The sequence below is a fragment of the Fusarium subglutinans genome, assembly GCF_013396075.1.
Source record: "Fusarium subglutinans strain NRRL 66333 chromosome Unknown NRRL66333_c0000076, whole genome shotgun sequence".
NCBI lineage: Eukaryota > Fungi > Ascomycota > Sordariomycetes > Hypocreales > Nectriaceae > Fusarium > Fusarium subglutinans.
Genome location: NW_023502139.1, coordinates 79,740 through 93,954, shown reverse-complemented (window position 1 = coordinate 93,954; position 14,215 = coordinate 79,740). Strand labels below are relative to the sequence as shown.

The 14,215-nt window shown below is 49.8% G+C and overlaps 8 protein-coding genes across 8 annotated transcripts; 4 read left to right on the top strand and 4 right to left on the bottom strand.

Moving 5' to 3' along the window:
* Positions 1-337: 337 nt before the first annotated feature.
* On the bottom strand, positions 338-1,372 carry FSUBG_6805 (uncharacterized protein; the record flags this gene model as incomplete). The annotated part of the gene is made up of 1 exon (XM_036685043.1): positions 338-1,372. One exon carries the CDS (start codon positions 1,370-1,372, stop codon positions 338-340), a length of 1,035 nt encoding a protein of 344 aa, XP_036537657.1.
* Positions 1,373-1,807: 435 nt separating this feature from the next.
* On the top strand, positions 1,808-2,668 carry FSUBG_6804 (peroxisomal short-chain alcohol dehydrogenase; the record flags this gene model as incomplete). Its single annotated transcript, XM_036685042.1, has 1 exon — positions 1,808-2,668. The coding sequence occupies one exon, from the start codon at positions 1,808-1,810 to the stop codon at positions 2,666-2,668; it is 861 nt and encodes a 286-aa protein (XP_036537656.1).
* Positions 2,669-3,033: 365 nt separating this feature from the next.
* FSUBG_6803 (adenosine monophosphate transferase FICD like) lies at positions 3,034-3,912 on the top strand (the record flags this gene model as incomplete). Its single annotated transcript, XM_036685041.1, has 1 exon — positions 3,034-3,912. The coding sequence occupies one exon, from the start codon at positions 3,034-3,036 to the stop codon at positions 3,910-3,912; it is 879 nt and encodes a 292-aa protein (XP_036537655.1).
* A 766-nt stretch (positions 3,913-4,678) lies between these two features.
* FSUBG_6802 (uncharacterized protein) lies at positions 4,679-6,243 on the bottom strand (the record flags this gene model as incomplete). The annotated part of the gene is made up of 3 exons (XM_036685040.1): positions 4,679-5,625; positions 5,794-6,061; positions 6,118-6,243. 3 exons carry the CDS (start codon positions 6,241-6,243, stop codon positions 4,679-4,681), a joined length of 1,341 nt encoding a protein of 446 aa, XP_036537654.1.
* A 483-nt stretch (positions 6,244-6,726) lies between these two features.
* On the bottom strand, positions 6,727-8,943 carry FSUBG_6801 (uncharacterized protein; the record flags this gene model as incomplete). The annotated part of the gene is made up of 4 exons (XM_036685039.1): positions 6,727-8,162; positions 8,233-8,506; positions 8,701-8,768; positions 8,838-8,943. The coding sequence occupies 4 exons, from the start codon at positions 8,941-8,943 to the stop codon at positions 6,727-6,729; spliced, it is 1,884 nt and encodes a 627-aa protein (XP_036537653.1).
* A 914-nt stretch (positions 8,944-9,857) lies between these two features.
* On the top strand, positions 9,858-10,840 carry FSUBG_6800 (uncharacterized protein; the record flags this gene model as incomplete). Its single annotated transcript, XM_036685038.1, has 5 exons — positions 9,858-9,958; positions 10,028-10,130; positions 10,186-10,301; positions 10,352-10,505; positions 10,565-10,840. 5 exons carry the CDS (start codon positions 9,858-9,860, stop codon positions 10,838-10,840), a joined length of 750 nt encoding a protein of 249 aa, XP_036537652.1.
* Positions 10,841-11,437: 597 nt separating this feature from the next.
* Positions 11,438-12,873, top strand: FSUBG_6799 (transcription initiation factor TFIID subunit 6; the record flags this gene model as incomplete). Its single annotated transcript, XM_036685035.1, has 2 exons — positions 11,438-11,825; positions 11,870-12,873. 2 exons carry the CDS (start codon positions 11,438-11,440, stop codon positions 12,871-12,873), a joined length of 1,392 nt encoding a protein of 463 aa, XP_036537651.1.
* Positions 12,874-13,134: 261 nt separating this feature from the next.
* FSUBG_6798 (mitochondrial succinate dehydrogenase subunit C) lies at positions 13,135-13,794 on the bottom strand (the record flags this gene model as incomplete). The annotated part of the gene is made up of 3 exons (XM_036685034.1): positions 13,135-13,579; positions 13,626-13,704; positions 13,755-13,794. The coding sequence occupies 3 exons, from the start codon at positions 13,792-13,794 to the stop codon at positions 13,135-13,137; spliced, it is 564 nt and encodes a 187-aa protein (XP_036537650.1).
* Positions 13,795-14,215: the final 421 nt, after the last annotated feature.

Below are 14,215 nucleotides of genomic sequence, written 5' to 3'. Positions count from 1 at the left end.
TCTATCATAGGTGACAAAAAGCTTAGGTAAACTTAGGTAAATTTAGTAGAGTTTTAGAGGATCTTAGACTAAGTATTTTTAGCACCTCAGTTTAACGTCAGAAGTCTTCTTACACCCAGAGGGGGGTGGTCGCTGGGGCAGCTGTGGGGCGTTGATCTACAGGGGTTTGAACGCAGGGGTCTAGTGGAGTCTGTGATACCTGCCAGGTCCCGACTGTCGATATCCGTGGATCTAGGATTATTCAGCTCTTTGACCTCATGGCTTCAGTGTGATACTATCATCTCATAAACTAACTACCTAATAGGGACAGAAAAATCATTAATTGTTCGTCAATCGCTTAAACGCTCGCACTCAAATCTTGCACCAACTCTGAAGGTTTCGGATGATCACTCCTCCAGCTCCCAACAGCCATAGCAACATACAGTAGATTCCATCTCGGACCATCTGGAAAACAGACGAATTCAGCAATCATCATCTCAACCAAAGGCTTATACTTGATCAGAACCTCCTCCGACCCTCTCCCCTCCACGAGAGCCTGTAGCTCGTCAATCTCAGCTGGTTCGAGATACTTGCGCAAATGGTTCTCAACTTCCCCTGGGGTCTTCCACCATTCGGGCCCCTGTCCTTTCTCGACTAGCTCTTGTTCCATTTTTCGTCGTAGATCAGGCAGCACTGACTTCCACACCATTTCGGTTCCTGCGCGTGGGAGATCGATGAAGCCCTTGTGCTTGTACTCTAGTCGAGCTAGGGCGAGCGAAAGCAGGAATCTTCGGTCGTTCAAGTGTTTTGAGTGGTTGAATAGTCGGTCCATGGGATTTTGGGCTGGGAGTCCAGGTTTACCAATCATGTTGAGCTTGTATGTCTCCCATAGCGATACTGTATTTCTCGTACATGCCCAGTACAGTGTACCCGCAAATGTGTAGAGCCCATCACCGAGGTATTTGCCTGCATCCGATGGCGCTTCAAAAATACGGGCCAATCTGTCCGTGTTAGTCCAGAGTTGCTGCTCTAGACTTAGACGAGGAGGCGCGGTGTTTTGTCCAAGCGATTGAGCATGGATCATGATATCCGACGACAACAACCCTGAAAGATATGATAGCCTCTCAGCTGAGATTGGATCAGTATCTATTGAACCAGAAGTTGTCGAGGCTCGACTTTCGCTCTCTTCCCCAAGAGTTTCTCTCGCATCAGCCAACGCTGCCTCGAGTTCCTGGTCCTTCCCACCACGCTTCAGCGCGACCCTCTCAATTCGTTTCAGAGCATTTCTCAATCTCTGGTTCTCATCTTTGAGAGTGTTGAACTTTGAGGCATGTCTTTTACGATACTCGCGCTGTGCAACTCTGCTGCGCTCTCGCTTTGGCTGTTCGTGCATGTTAAGCGGTGTTTCGTAACAAAAGTTTCTGCTTGGTAATTGTGAGATCCACATACATCAGAATTATCTCCATTCCCTGGAGGTGACATTTCAATGGCATGGGGAGTGCGATGACGATGTTGGAGGAATAACGTTGCTGACTTACCAAGAGAGGATTGATAACGTTATGAGGCGTTATGGTGGCTGGTGGGGTAGTCATGTAGCAAGGGTGAGGCGTCAGCGCATGAGTAATGTGTAACGCAACTCAACGTTGAACTCACGATGCTCAGTGAAAGGATTCATAAATGATGAAGGATTCTGGATTGAGAAATTGTATATATCATATGAGAAGGTAGAAAAAAAGAAATGTAATCGCTCTCATTCAGTCACTATTCATTCACTATTCATTGACTACCTACTCATTTACACATCTCATCCTCAATTAGCGTCACCAAAATGGCATCTCCAGTCAAGACCCTTCACAAGACTTCATACCCATCCATCTCTCCTCTTCGTCATGAGCTCTACACCAGAGGAAAGAATGCTGTAATCACAGGCGGCGGCTCTGGTATTGGTGCCAGCATTGCCAGATCATTTGCAAAATCAGGCATCACCAACTTGGCTCTTCTTGGCCGAACAGAAAAGACACTCCTCGAAAACAAAGCCTACATCGAGGAAAAATACCCTGAAACTAGAGTCTGGACTTATACAGTCAACATCGTCGATGCTGACTCAACTCGGTCTGTCCTCGAGGCCTACACCGCTGCAATCAATGGAAAGATTGACATTCTCATCGCAAACGCTGGATACATGCCCAAGACCGAACATGTGACCGTGGCAGATCCTGTCGATTGGTGGCTCACCTTTGAGATCAACATCAAAGGAAACTTTAACCTCTTGCGAGCGTTCGACCCTCTCGCCACCCCCGGAGCCACAGTCATACACGTATCCACAAGCGCAATGTACACAGAGTTCATGCCCGGATTCTCAGCCTATCGCGGCTCAAAGCTTGGAGCTTATAAAGTGTTTGAATGGTACGCCAATGAGAACCGAGACAAGGTCGTTATTCAGTTTCACCCCGGACTCATCATGGACACGGCCATCACTCGGCCTCTCGTGGATGTCGTTAAGGAATATGGCCTTGTTCCAGAGGATGTGTCACTTCCGAGCGACTTTGCTGTTTGGGCTGCGAGCGATGAGGCCAGGTTTCTTAGTGGGAGGTTTGTGGAGTGTATGTGGGATGTCGAAGAGCTCAAGGCGGCGAAGGACAAGATTAAGGAGTCATGGGAGAAGTTTACTGTTGGATTGGTGGTCTAAATGACTGCAATGTGACGACCTGAACTTTTAGTTTCACGGGAGCGGGACGGGATAGAATAGACTTCAAGGTCCCAAAATTGAAAGTTTAGTTCTCGCAAAAGATAAGCTTAAGACGCCTTGGTCATAAGATATAATAGAGTCACGGTAGGTTCATATTTCTAGTCGCTTCTTTCCCATCTTCTCTCATCCATTTGATCAATATCCATCATCCACAAGTGACCAAAGAGCTGCAGCGTCACTGGGATAGCGATAAAATACTTTTTCTCAATTAATATTATCTACTGTGTCAAGGAGCCATGGCTACTCTACAGGACAACGCCACAGGCCACTCAAGGACCACGCAAACGCACGCTCTATTAATCACCATGGACAAGAGTTCTTATACCAGAAAGTCCCCAGAAGATGACCCCAGGCCTCTATACGACTTATTCCGCCAACTCTCGTTCGAAAGAACTATTGATCCGGACAAGATGCAACGGCACATCCTAGACAGCATCTATCGCCTTGTCCATGGCTCCAACAACATCGAACATGGCAGTTTCAACTTGGACACCACAGTCGAGCTTTGCCGCACCATTTTCGAAGGCTCAATCAGTGATCCACCTGATCTCCTAGTTCTCGACGTGGAAATCTATCGAGAGCTGGGCCAACATCTCAAGGCAGCGCAGTATCTCATTTGCCAAACCACCAAGAGCGATCTGTCGGAGGATATTATCAAGGAAGCGCATCGCATCATGACAAATGAGTTCAATCAGACTGAAGGTACATATGATACCGATTACAGCGGCAAATATCGCACATCTCCCCTGCAAGCAACGTCCCGTCCCTACATGGACCCCAACAAGATCCCCGCTGCGATGGACAAGATGATGGGCAGCTACAGAGCTGATATCCTGGCGGCGGGGATAAAAGGAGAGATTGATCCTGTGGCGCTTGCAGCAAAATACAGTCACATTTTCTTTAGTATCCATCCATTCCATACCGCCAACGGCCAAATGAGTCGCCTTATACTCAACGCCATACTCTTCAAGTGGGCGGGATGTCTCGCTCCTTTTGGTGTGGATGAAGAGGAGTGCGCAGAGTATCTTTCCATCGTAGTTGAGGCAATGGATCTGGAAACCTCTGAGGCTGCGAGTTGTCAGGGAGTGTCTGACGGCGGTAGACCGACGCTTTATAAAAAGCTGGCTTCCTATATCTTGAAGCATGCGGCGGCGGGTATGATGCTGGTTTGCGAGCCTCTGTAATTGGATGGATGAAATGATGTCTACTATTAACCTTTTTCGTGTATGGGATGCATTTTACAATATTCGAGAAGAATCGGGCCAGTTTACATGAGATTGTCTCCAGAAAAGGGGGTCTGGGATGTGACTTGACATGAGCACTAACAAGATCCCTCCAGTCTCGCCTATTGCCATTAACACTTCCAGAACCCTTCAGTTCCAGGCACTATTAGGGATCTCAGACTCACACATCAGACACTATCACGTCCCCTTTTCAGCCGATCCACCACTCTGCCCCCTGACACTGCCAACACCTGCCAGCCGCCACGCCAACACTCTAACCACACCTGAACCCACCCCCGCCATAGCTTTATGTGTCAGAGACACTGAACCCCTATTACCAGAAGTGGCGGCAGCTCGCTTTGGCCTAACGGTTTAACAAAGCGTGTACGACCGATCTCTCGCCGCTTTCCGGGACAGTTCGTGGGATCGAATCCGGTCTCCTTACTGCCTGGAAAGCTTGAGTTGCAGGATGGGAAACACCAGCAAGTCAGAAAAAGGAAAATACATATATACATAAAGCTGGAGTGGGATAAGTGGTGCCCGGAGCCTGCAACTCCGAGATTGATATTTTTGCAGTTTGTATGTAGATGATTTAGTTTTAATACAGGAAATAAATCTCCAAAGGCCCTAGTGGCTCAGAGCATGTTTCCCTAGTGATGAGAGAAGCCCAGCTTGATGATGTCTGATTACAAGATTGATAGCAGCAGTTGCCCCTGTGTGCTTATCGTTAACGACGCTTCCCTTTGTTCTTGTTCTTTTTCCTGTTCTTTCTCTTGCTCTTGGTCGTGTTCTTTGTGTTTCTCTTTTCCTCCTCCTGCTTTGTTAGATCACCTTCTTCCTCGCGCTCATCTACCTCCTCGTCTCCCCTCTCCTTGGTCTTGTTATTCTTTCCCCCCTCCTCGGTTATCGCTTCATCATCTTCGTTCTTGTCATCCTCGTCCTTGTCCATTTCCACTGTGCTCTGCTCCCCCTCATTTGCCAGCCCCTCTACTTCTTTACCCTCCCCGTTGCCATCCTCGTCATGTCCCTCGCTCTTCTCCTCCGCAGTCGCAGTCGCATCGCCTGTTTCTCCCCCCTGTTCTCCCTCTTCGTCCTCTTCTGGCGAATTTTGCAGGTTGCGGTAAGCCTCGAGCCAAGCCACGCAGACTTCCATGGGATACATAGCTCTCTTGACGTGGTAATCGTATCCATCGTAATTCCCACGCTTCAGCAGCATAGGATTAACTACAAGATCGACATTTTGTCCCTGTTCATTAAGGCTGAGACCACCATAATGGTCTTTCATAGCCTGGCCCTCTATTCCTTCGAGTTCATGCCGGAAAGTAAACCCGCAGCATTGTTGAGTGACGGGGTGTTGAAAAACATGGGAGAAGAAAGACAGGTTGGCGTCGAAGAGAAACTCCATCTCGGTCACGGTATTAGCAAAACTTTCAAGAGCCGGGTAGGTGGTTCCGCCCGTGGGATCTCTTTCGCCGTACTCCTCTGGGAAATATCGGCCGAGCGCCTTGGCAATGATCGGGGCGACACAGGTAGGGTCAATCCGCCGGAAGTTCCACTTTGCTGAGTCTTTGAGGGACATGTAGAGATCCATCGTGGTAAATCTCCAATGTGGAAACTTGCGAGACTCAACTTCCTTAAAGTGGGGGAAGTGGTGATCTGTTGGGTTGGGTTGGCCTGGTTAGTATTATATCATACTCGGAGCTTAGGAAAGCTTCATACCTCGTAAATAGCGCTCCATGGTTACCTGGGCTTCCCAGTAAGGCGATGCCCAAACTATGTCCTTGCTCTTATTGGAAAAGAAATTCTTGTTAACAATCTCCCAAACCTATCATTTAAACATACACTGTTTCATGCCATATACTTCAAAAAGCTCTTCTGCATTAGGGGCATAGCTGACGAACTTCTGTTGAAGGGTTTCATCGAGACTGTCCCAGGTAACACCATCAAGGCTGCCGTTGACATTCACAAGGGTGCCAATGCTGCGGCAAAGGTTCTTCCAATTGTTTTTGACAGATTCGTCCTTGCGATCGAGAGCCAAGTGCGAATCAACAATATACGATTTATTACGGATGACCTGTCTCTCACGCTCTGCGCGCTTTTCCTGCTCAATCTTGATGTATGTTAGCCTAGAGACGGATTTCTGAACCAATGAACATGGCTGCATACCCACTCAGGACTGATCCCTGGGGCCTGTTCTCCGGGAGCTTGTTCTTCGTGAGCCTGTTGTTCTGAGGCTTGTCCTTCCGAGGCTTGTTCTTCGGGAGCTTGTTCTTTAGAACGCCCCTCTGGCATTCCGCCCTGGTTCTCGGCTATCTTTCTTCTTTTCCTCGCGGTGGTGTTTCTTTGAGGATTCGGGACTCTCGTCGACTCTAAGAGAACCTTCGTCGGATTGATTGAGCGCCTGGATCCGTTTGGATCTTCGAGGGGCAGCCATGTTGAGAGAAGGAGGCTCACTGGTAAGGTATGATGAAAACTACCGAGAGCCACAATCTTGAGCGAGATCAGGCAGCCTGGAATTATATATCCAGACTCGTCACAATTCTGTGTGCAGCCCCTACCACCTAGCTAAGTACAAGGACAAAGGCCAATGGACAAACAAGGGAATTCTCCTTGTATTGTAGACGGCTAAAATAAATATCGTACGTGGCTGGGCAAACAAGGTATCTTATTGATTGCCTGGGATGGATAGCATCGGGAGGGGGGGGGGGAACCAACAAGACTGGCTAACATCAGAAGCCCGCCGATCAACCAACAAGCCTGATCTTGCTGTTGTCTTTACTTCTCCTTGGTCTTGTTATCCTTCCCCCCCTCCTTGCTTACCGCTTCATCACCTTCGTCCTTATAATCCTTCTCCTTCTCTACTTCCTCTCTACTCTCCTCCTCACTTATCAGCACCTCTACTTCTTTGCCTTTATCCTTTGTTAGCTCCCTAAGAGACTCCTCCTCTTCCTCTCCCTCCTCTTTCTCTTCCTCTTCCTCTTCCTCTTCCTCTTCCTCTTCCTCTTCCTCTTCCTCTTCCTCTTCCTCTTCCTCTTCCTCTTCCTCTTCCTCTTCCTCTTCCTCTTCCTCTTCCTCTTCCTCTTCCTCTTCCTCTTCCTCTTCCTCTTCCTCTTCCTCTTCCTCTTCCTCTTCCTCTTCCTCTTCCTCTTCCTCTTCCTCTTCCTCTTCCTCTTCCTCTTCCTCTTCCTCTTCCTCTTCCTCTTCCTCTTCCTCTTCCTCTTCCTCTTCCTCTTCCTCTTCCTCTTCCTCTTCCTCTTCCTCTTCCTCTTCCTCTTCCTCTTCCTCTTCCTCTTCCTCTTCCTCTTCCTCTTCCTCTTCCTCTTCCTCTTCCTCTTCCTCTTCCTCTTCCTCTTCCTCTTCCTCTTCCTCTTCCTCTTCCTCTTCCTCTTCCTCTTCCTCTTCCTCTTCCTCTTCCTCTTCCTCTTCCTCTTCCTCTTCCTCTTCCTCTTCCTCTTCCTCTTCCTCTTCCTCTTCCTCTTCCTCTTCCTCTTCCTCTTCCTCTTCCTCTTCCTCTTCCTCTTTCTCTTCCTCTTCCTCTTCTTCCTCCTCCTCTTCTTCTTCTTTCTTATTTACGCGCTTACTACTATCTGCCTCTTCATCCTCTTGGTCCTCTCGATACTCTTTATCCTCATTCGTCTCCTTATCCCTCTCCTCATCTTCCTGTTCTTTATCCCTTCTCCTCATCTGTGATAATCTGTCTCTGTCCGGATTCTGAAGCCAGTCAACGCAAACTTTCATAGGACTCGCAGCCGTCTTGACATGGTAGTCATATCCATCATGATGTCCACGGCACTGGAGCATAGGCTCAGCCACAAAATCGACCAGCTTTTCCTCGCGATCCTCCTCTTCTATTTCGTCCATAGCTTGTCCCTCGATTCCTTCAAGCTCAGGCTCGTAAGGAAACCCACAGGTTTGATGAGTCGTGGGGTGATGAAAGACAATGGAAAAGAAGGTCAGATTGGCATCAAAGTAGAACTCCGCAGCGACCAATTCATCTTCAAGATGTTTTAGCGACGTCAGGGGTGTGCCATCGCGCTTCTTCGGGAAGTATCGGCCGAGTGCTTTGGAAAGTATTGGAACAACGCACGTTGGATCAATCCTTCGATGCTTCTTTGGGGAGTCTTCAAGTGCCATGTAGAACTCCATGGTGGCATGTCTCCAGTGCGGATACTTGTAGGACGCATATCCGTTATCGTATGGGAACTTGTGTTCTATTCATCGTAACGTCAGTGCTGTGTCGCCTCAGGAGCTCGGGGATCTCATTAATCTCAAGCTTCGTACCTTGTAAGTAGCGCTCCATGGCTGCTTGAGTCTCCCAGTAAGGTGAGGTCCAGATTATATCCTTGCTTTTCTTGGAAAAGAAGTTCTCATCTATAATCTCCCAGACCCATCGCTGAAATAAATATAGGGGCATACCGTATACATCAAAGAGTTCTTCTACGTTGGGGGCAAAGCTAATGAACTTCTGCTGGACAGCTTCGTCGAGGTTATCCCAGGTGATGCCCCTCAACCCCATATCATTTACAAGAGACCAAATTGTTCCGGAAAGGAATTTCTAGTGGCGTAATACCTCGTCGTCATGGCGTTCAAGAGCCAACATCCGATGAGGATATTCTTTGCTCTCGGTCCTTTTTCTCGACTGTTCCTCGAATTCTTCCTCTCGCTTCTTTTCCGACTGCTTTCTTAGCTCGGCCTTGATATATTTAGTCTTGAGGCTGATAGTCAATATCAATGTGGATGGTGACATACCCGACGAACAGCTGGATCAGTCGCTGGGGAGTCTTCTTTCGGGGCCAGGTCTCTTGGAGCATCGCCGTCTGAGTATTGTTTAGGAGCACGTCCTTCTAGCATTCCGCTTTGGCTCCCAGCCGTCTTTCTTCTCTTACCAGGGTGATCTTTGTTCAAGGCTTCGGGGCTTTCAGTGATTCTGCGACTGCCTTCTTCGGCCTGATGGAGAGTCTGAATTCGTTTGGATCTCCGTGGAGCGGCCATGTTGAGAGAAATAGCCTACCAACTTATGGCGAGATATGAGGAAGCATTCAGTTTCCATGGGATGGCAGTCTCTGGAATTATGTACTCATACTTGTCACAATTCCGTGCGCAGCCGAGTACGAGTCCGAGTCCAGAGCCCCTCTCCCTGTTGACCGTAAGACAAAGAAACAAGCCAAAGGCCGGTGGGCAAAGAAGCAGTTTTCCGTGTGTTACAGGCGGCTGAAACGGACATTTTCGTGGGTGGCTGAGCAAACAGTGCATCTTATTGATTGTATTGGTCAGGTCGCAGGGGGGGGTAGGGAATAGATGAGACTGGCTCAGACAAGAAGCCCGCCGATCAACCATCGAGCCTGACATTCCCCCTAGAATTACTGACAAACAGACTGACTATATGTACAAACATTAGCTTCATAATCAGCCGTGTCGATGGGTGTGTGTTGGTTTGATGGGTTGACCTCTCTAGTAGCCCAGCTGTATTGGTACTAGCTATCATGCTGACCTATCTTGGACAAAGAAAGTCGGGTTTGTCTTTCTCCGCTGTTCATTTTGTCCCGTGCCATCCCTCGGACTTTTAACTCTCTATGACAAGTTGTGGAGAGGCCTCTGCTGTATGTCACTGACCTAGAGTATCGTCCCGTTAGCCACATGTCGGACCCCAAGTAGGGCGTCAGCTCCGAAGGGTGTCATAGATTTAGTTAGGGGAGATCTCCGTTTTGGGCCAGGTCGGGGATACTTACGGACTGTTTTGTATGCCCTCCCCGAGCAAATGTATTTATGCCGGAGCTGCTCTCCTAGATGACGGGTTTATGAAGTTACTAAGGGCGAAGACTGGGGCAGAGTGTCCAAAGCAAGCAGTCAATAATCTCAAGGACAGTGATTACGGCAAGTTTGCGGACATGATCTGGCACGACAAGATGAAAATGAAACACTCTGTCGATATGGAAGGCAAGATCTTCGACCTTCCTCGCAAGTTCTCAGGGAAACAGGCCGGTCAAAGCACGATGGAGTTTACCGCGTAAGTAACATACGGGTGTTTTCTTTCTATTCTTTCTTGGCCAAAAGCAGCAGCTGATGGGCACCCCAGAGCCGACATCCATGGGGTATTCGACCCCGTCGTGAACAAGATAACAAACCTAATAGTATCAGAAATGGCTGTGGTGAAGGAACGAACCGGGGAAGAGGCAACGGTGAGTAGTCTCCAGGCCGGATAAAGGTGAGACTTGCTGATGTTGGAATTTCCAGCATGTCGTTATAGCTGGGGGGTTTGGTCGTAACGACTATCTCTGCCAGAAGATAGAATACAAGGTCAAAAGCGTGTCTCCCTCGACTCATATCAATCATTACAAAGACTACACAGGGTTAGTTCTCTCGTTCGCTTCTCGCGCTTCAGACTGACCAGTTTCTATAGATGGATTTCGGTGGCTCGAGGTGCCGTCCTGCATGCCATCCAGACAAAGAGCCAGCCAGCACCGTCGATTGTGCAGATCGAAACTCGAGCCTCAGGAGAAAGCTACGGCGTAGGCATTGGCAATGGCGGACCTATCCATTGGCTTGCCCGCTGGGTTAGTATCTCCTTTATGTATGCGCTGGTGGAACCTTTGACTGACTATCTACTCCCCAGGGCGATAGACTCTCTGCCGAGGGCCTGAGCCCACGACCTGTTCCTCCAGAGGCAGTGCGACATTCTCCAGACGGCCGCTGTTTTCTGGATTGGTATCGTGTCAAGGCCCCAGGTGCGAAAGCCGAAATCGTACGCCCCCTGTACTATCGGAATGCCTTGGGTGAGCCAGGCGACTTGCGGTTCGATTTCCACTGGGACGGTACCAAGATGCATTACGTGCTTTGTCAAGGGAACCGGGAACTTCCGTTGACTCTCGGGGAAGAATATGATGCTTGATAGGTAGTGGGAGGAATGTTCTAAATGCTGTATCTCGAGGTTTCGTGTCGTGGGATTGCTCTAGCTGGCTCGGCCTTTGGTGGTCAGGTAGCAGGATCGCCCAGGTGGAGGAAGAGGGCATCATGGTTGCCTCCTTTCTAGATACCAGAGTATTCATAAAGTCTGCAGAAGATCCTACTAGTTGATCCTGAATCTTCACAAGTACGTGTCTAAGGATGCTTGAGCTGTACAACCTGGCCCCGGGGAGCAAGAAAGCTCATGATGAGAGACAGAGGTGCCAGGATATCTAATCTAGAGCTACCTGCCTAGTTAGTCAGCTAAATCAATAGGTGCTTGAGTTGTACTAAGTCTTCCAAGCTTTTTGTTACTCACGATATTAGAGACCCCTTGTCTGGTATCATCAGCCTCTCTAGTGTGGCGCTAGCCTATCAAGCCACACTATCCAAATGCGCAGCTCCATCTCAGCCTCGTTAAGCTTCACATTCACGCAACTCAACAAACATACCTTACACTTTCTCCGACGCGGTCCCAACCACCTGCACTGCCCTCTGAATCCCATCACCCAAGTCAGCGCCTTTTTGCGCGTCTCGCAGCGCCATGGCTACCGATACTCCCAAACTGCTCTGGAATCCCGATAACGTCAAGGATGTCGCAGAGTCGGTTGGCATCAGCTCTCTCAACGAAGAAGCGCTCAAGTGCCTGGCACAGGACGTCGAATACCGGATCGGCCAGGTCATCGTGGAGTCTCTGCGCTTCATGCGCGCCGCCCGCAGAACAACCCTTACCGTTAATGATATCTCCCTCGCGCTCAGGGCGCTCGACGTAGAACCCCTCTACGGCTACGATTCTACGCGTCCGCTACGATACGGCGAGGCCAGTCTTGGACCTGGCCAGCCGCTGTTCTACATCGAGGATGAGGAGGTTGATTTTGAAAAGCTCATCAATGCGCCTCTGCCTAAGGTGCCGCGCGACATGGGTTTTACAGGTACGTTTTCCGGTCGGCGCACGATTCCATGCTGACGTCTTCAGCGCACTGGCTCGCCATCGAAGGTGTCCAGCCTTCCATCCCTCAGAACCCCACGACCTCCGAATCTCGATCGCAGGAACTCCTCCCCAAGGGACCTGGTGCGAATCCTGCCTTGTCCGCCTTGGCAGGCAATGACAATGTCTCCATGAAACCATCTGTTAAGCACATTGTGAGCAAGGAGCTCATACTCTACTTTGATAAAATCCAGGCTGCTGTTCTCGACGACAATCCTGACGAGGAAGTGGTACGCCTACGCCAAGCCGCTCTCGGTTCCGTGAGAGACGACCCTGGCCTGCACCAACTCATCCCATACTTCATCACATTCATCATGGACCGAGTAACACACCATCTCGATGACACCTTCACTCTTAAGCAGATGATGGAGTTAACAAATGCTCTCATCGAGAACAAGAGCCTTTTCCTGGACCCCTACGCCAGTCCCCTGTCAGCGCCCGCTCTTACTTGTCTAATGGCGAGAAAATTGGGCACTGACGAAGGAACGGATGCTCTCAAGGAGCAGTATGATCTTCGACAGCTGGCTGCATCTCTGGTAGGACGGATTGCACGCAAATACTCAGCTTCCAACACACTCCTGCGACCCAAGTTGACCAGGACATGCCTCAAATACTTTCTCGACCCTACCAAACCCCCTGCGGTTCTCTACGGTGCCATCCACGGCCTGTTGGAAGCGGGAGGTCCAGAGGCAATCCGCGTGCTGGTGCTACGTAACTTGCAGACTTTTGACTCGGGGATCCTACAGCCTCTGAAGGAAAAGGCAGAGGGTACAATGGACTACGAGATGCTGGTTCAGGGCATAGTACAAGCTGTGGCTTCGCTGGCAGATCACGTCGAATCAAACACCAACGGAGTCAACGGTACAGCAAACGTCGAGACAGAGATATCTGAACTCAAGGACTTTATCGGATCCATCATTGGGGGAAAGATTGCCTCTGCGGGTAATCGGAGATTGGTCAGGACGATCCTGGATGCTCGATTCTTGGATTAGAGATTTGGCACGTAATATTCACGACAGGCGTATGGCGTTTGGTTGCGAACACCTCACGAGGTATTGGTTAGAACATGCTCAAGCATTTAAAGGCGCTTGTGTACAGATAATAAAATTCTTTGCTCAAAGTTAGAAATGCCCTCAGGCTAATACTCGTACACGAGTTTCTCGTCCTTGCCGTACTCCTTCCCTTATCCATTGTATCATCCACTGCGAACTGTATCATCTATATCCTTCCGTCTTGTGTTCAATTTTGGTGTTTTACAGGAAAGCAACCAGGCCAATGGCTCCGAGGAAACTGGCAGCCCAGATGTACTTGTCGGCCTGGACGATGGTCGTCTTGGCGAAACCCTTGCCGGCGTCGTACAGGAGGTGCTTGAAGCCGCTGATGGCGTGGTAGACGAAGGGGAAGCCCAGCGTGAACTTGATGCCGCCCTTGATGGCGAGGGGGAGACCGGCGGCGAAGCTGGCGATGCTTGCGCTCTCGAGGTGAAGTCCGACAAGAGGAGCGGCGAGGTAGGCGAGGGAGAAGCCGTACATGGTCGCGGAGAGGGTGCAGCCGGTGATTCGGTTCCAGGCGGAGCTACCGAACCATGTCTGCTCGATCTTGTAGATGGCCAGGTGGGGAGAGACGGGGCGGTTGAGGCGCTGGTTGACGAGGATCTGGTGGCCGTCTTGCTGCGAGACCTTGGTAGAACCGACAGCGCTGCGAATGTCAGATGGGGGAAGCTCAATTGATGCCAGGGACGTACCGTAGGGGGGAAGAGGTAGAGATTCCAGCAGCGAGAGCAGCCTTGGGGATGTTCTGGGCGAAGAAGGGCTTGGCCGCGCCTATAGAGCTGTTAGATATCGGAATGTCGAGGCTCGGGTTGCGAAAGTACCTTGACGAAGAGCGGCGACGCCAACACGTTGAGCGAGCATCGTGGCGGATTGTGAGTATCTATCGATTTCGAAGAGAAAGTGTTCAGCCAAGGTCCGGTCAACGATATCGTCAGCGTCGATGCTTCAAGGGCGAGATTCGTACAGTATCTGGGTATCAATGATGATGGCTTCCTATTCTCGAGACATCGGAACGGGCCTCCTCGGCTTCTCGGTCCAATCAGCCAATGGGATGATGTCAATTCCTCATCTCGGAACACACGTGACCCACTCTCACGTGCAGCTCTCGTATGACTAAGCAGATCGTGAGTTTTGTTATCGCGATTTTTTTTTTTTGTCGCGCCTCGATTTTCCTTTCTTCTTCAGATAGACAAGAACGTTCGCCGCACGCTGTCTAGTGTGGAGAGTGGACAGCATTGTAGGCAGGGTCTTTGGACTCGAGAACAGTTCTTAGAAGAATATT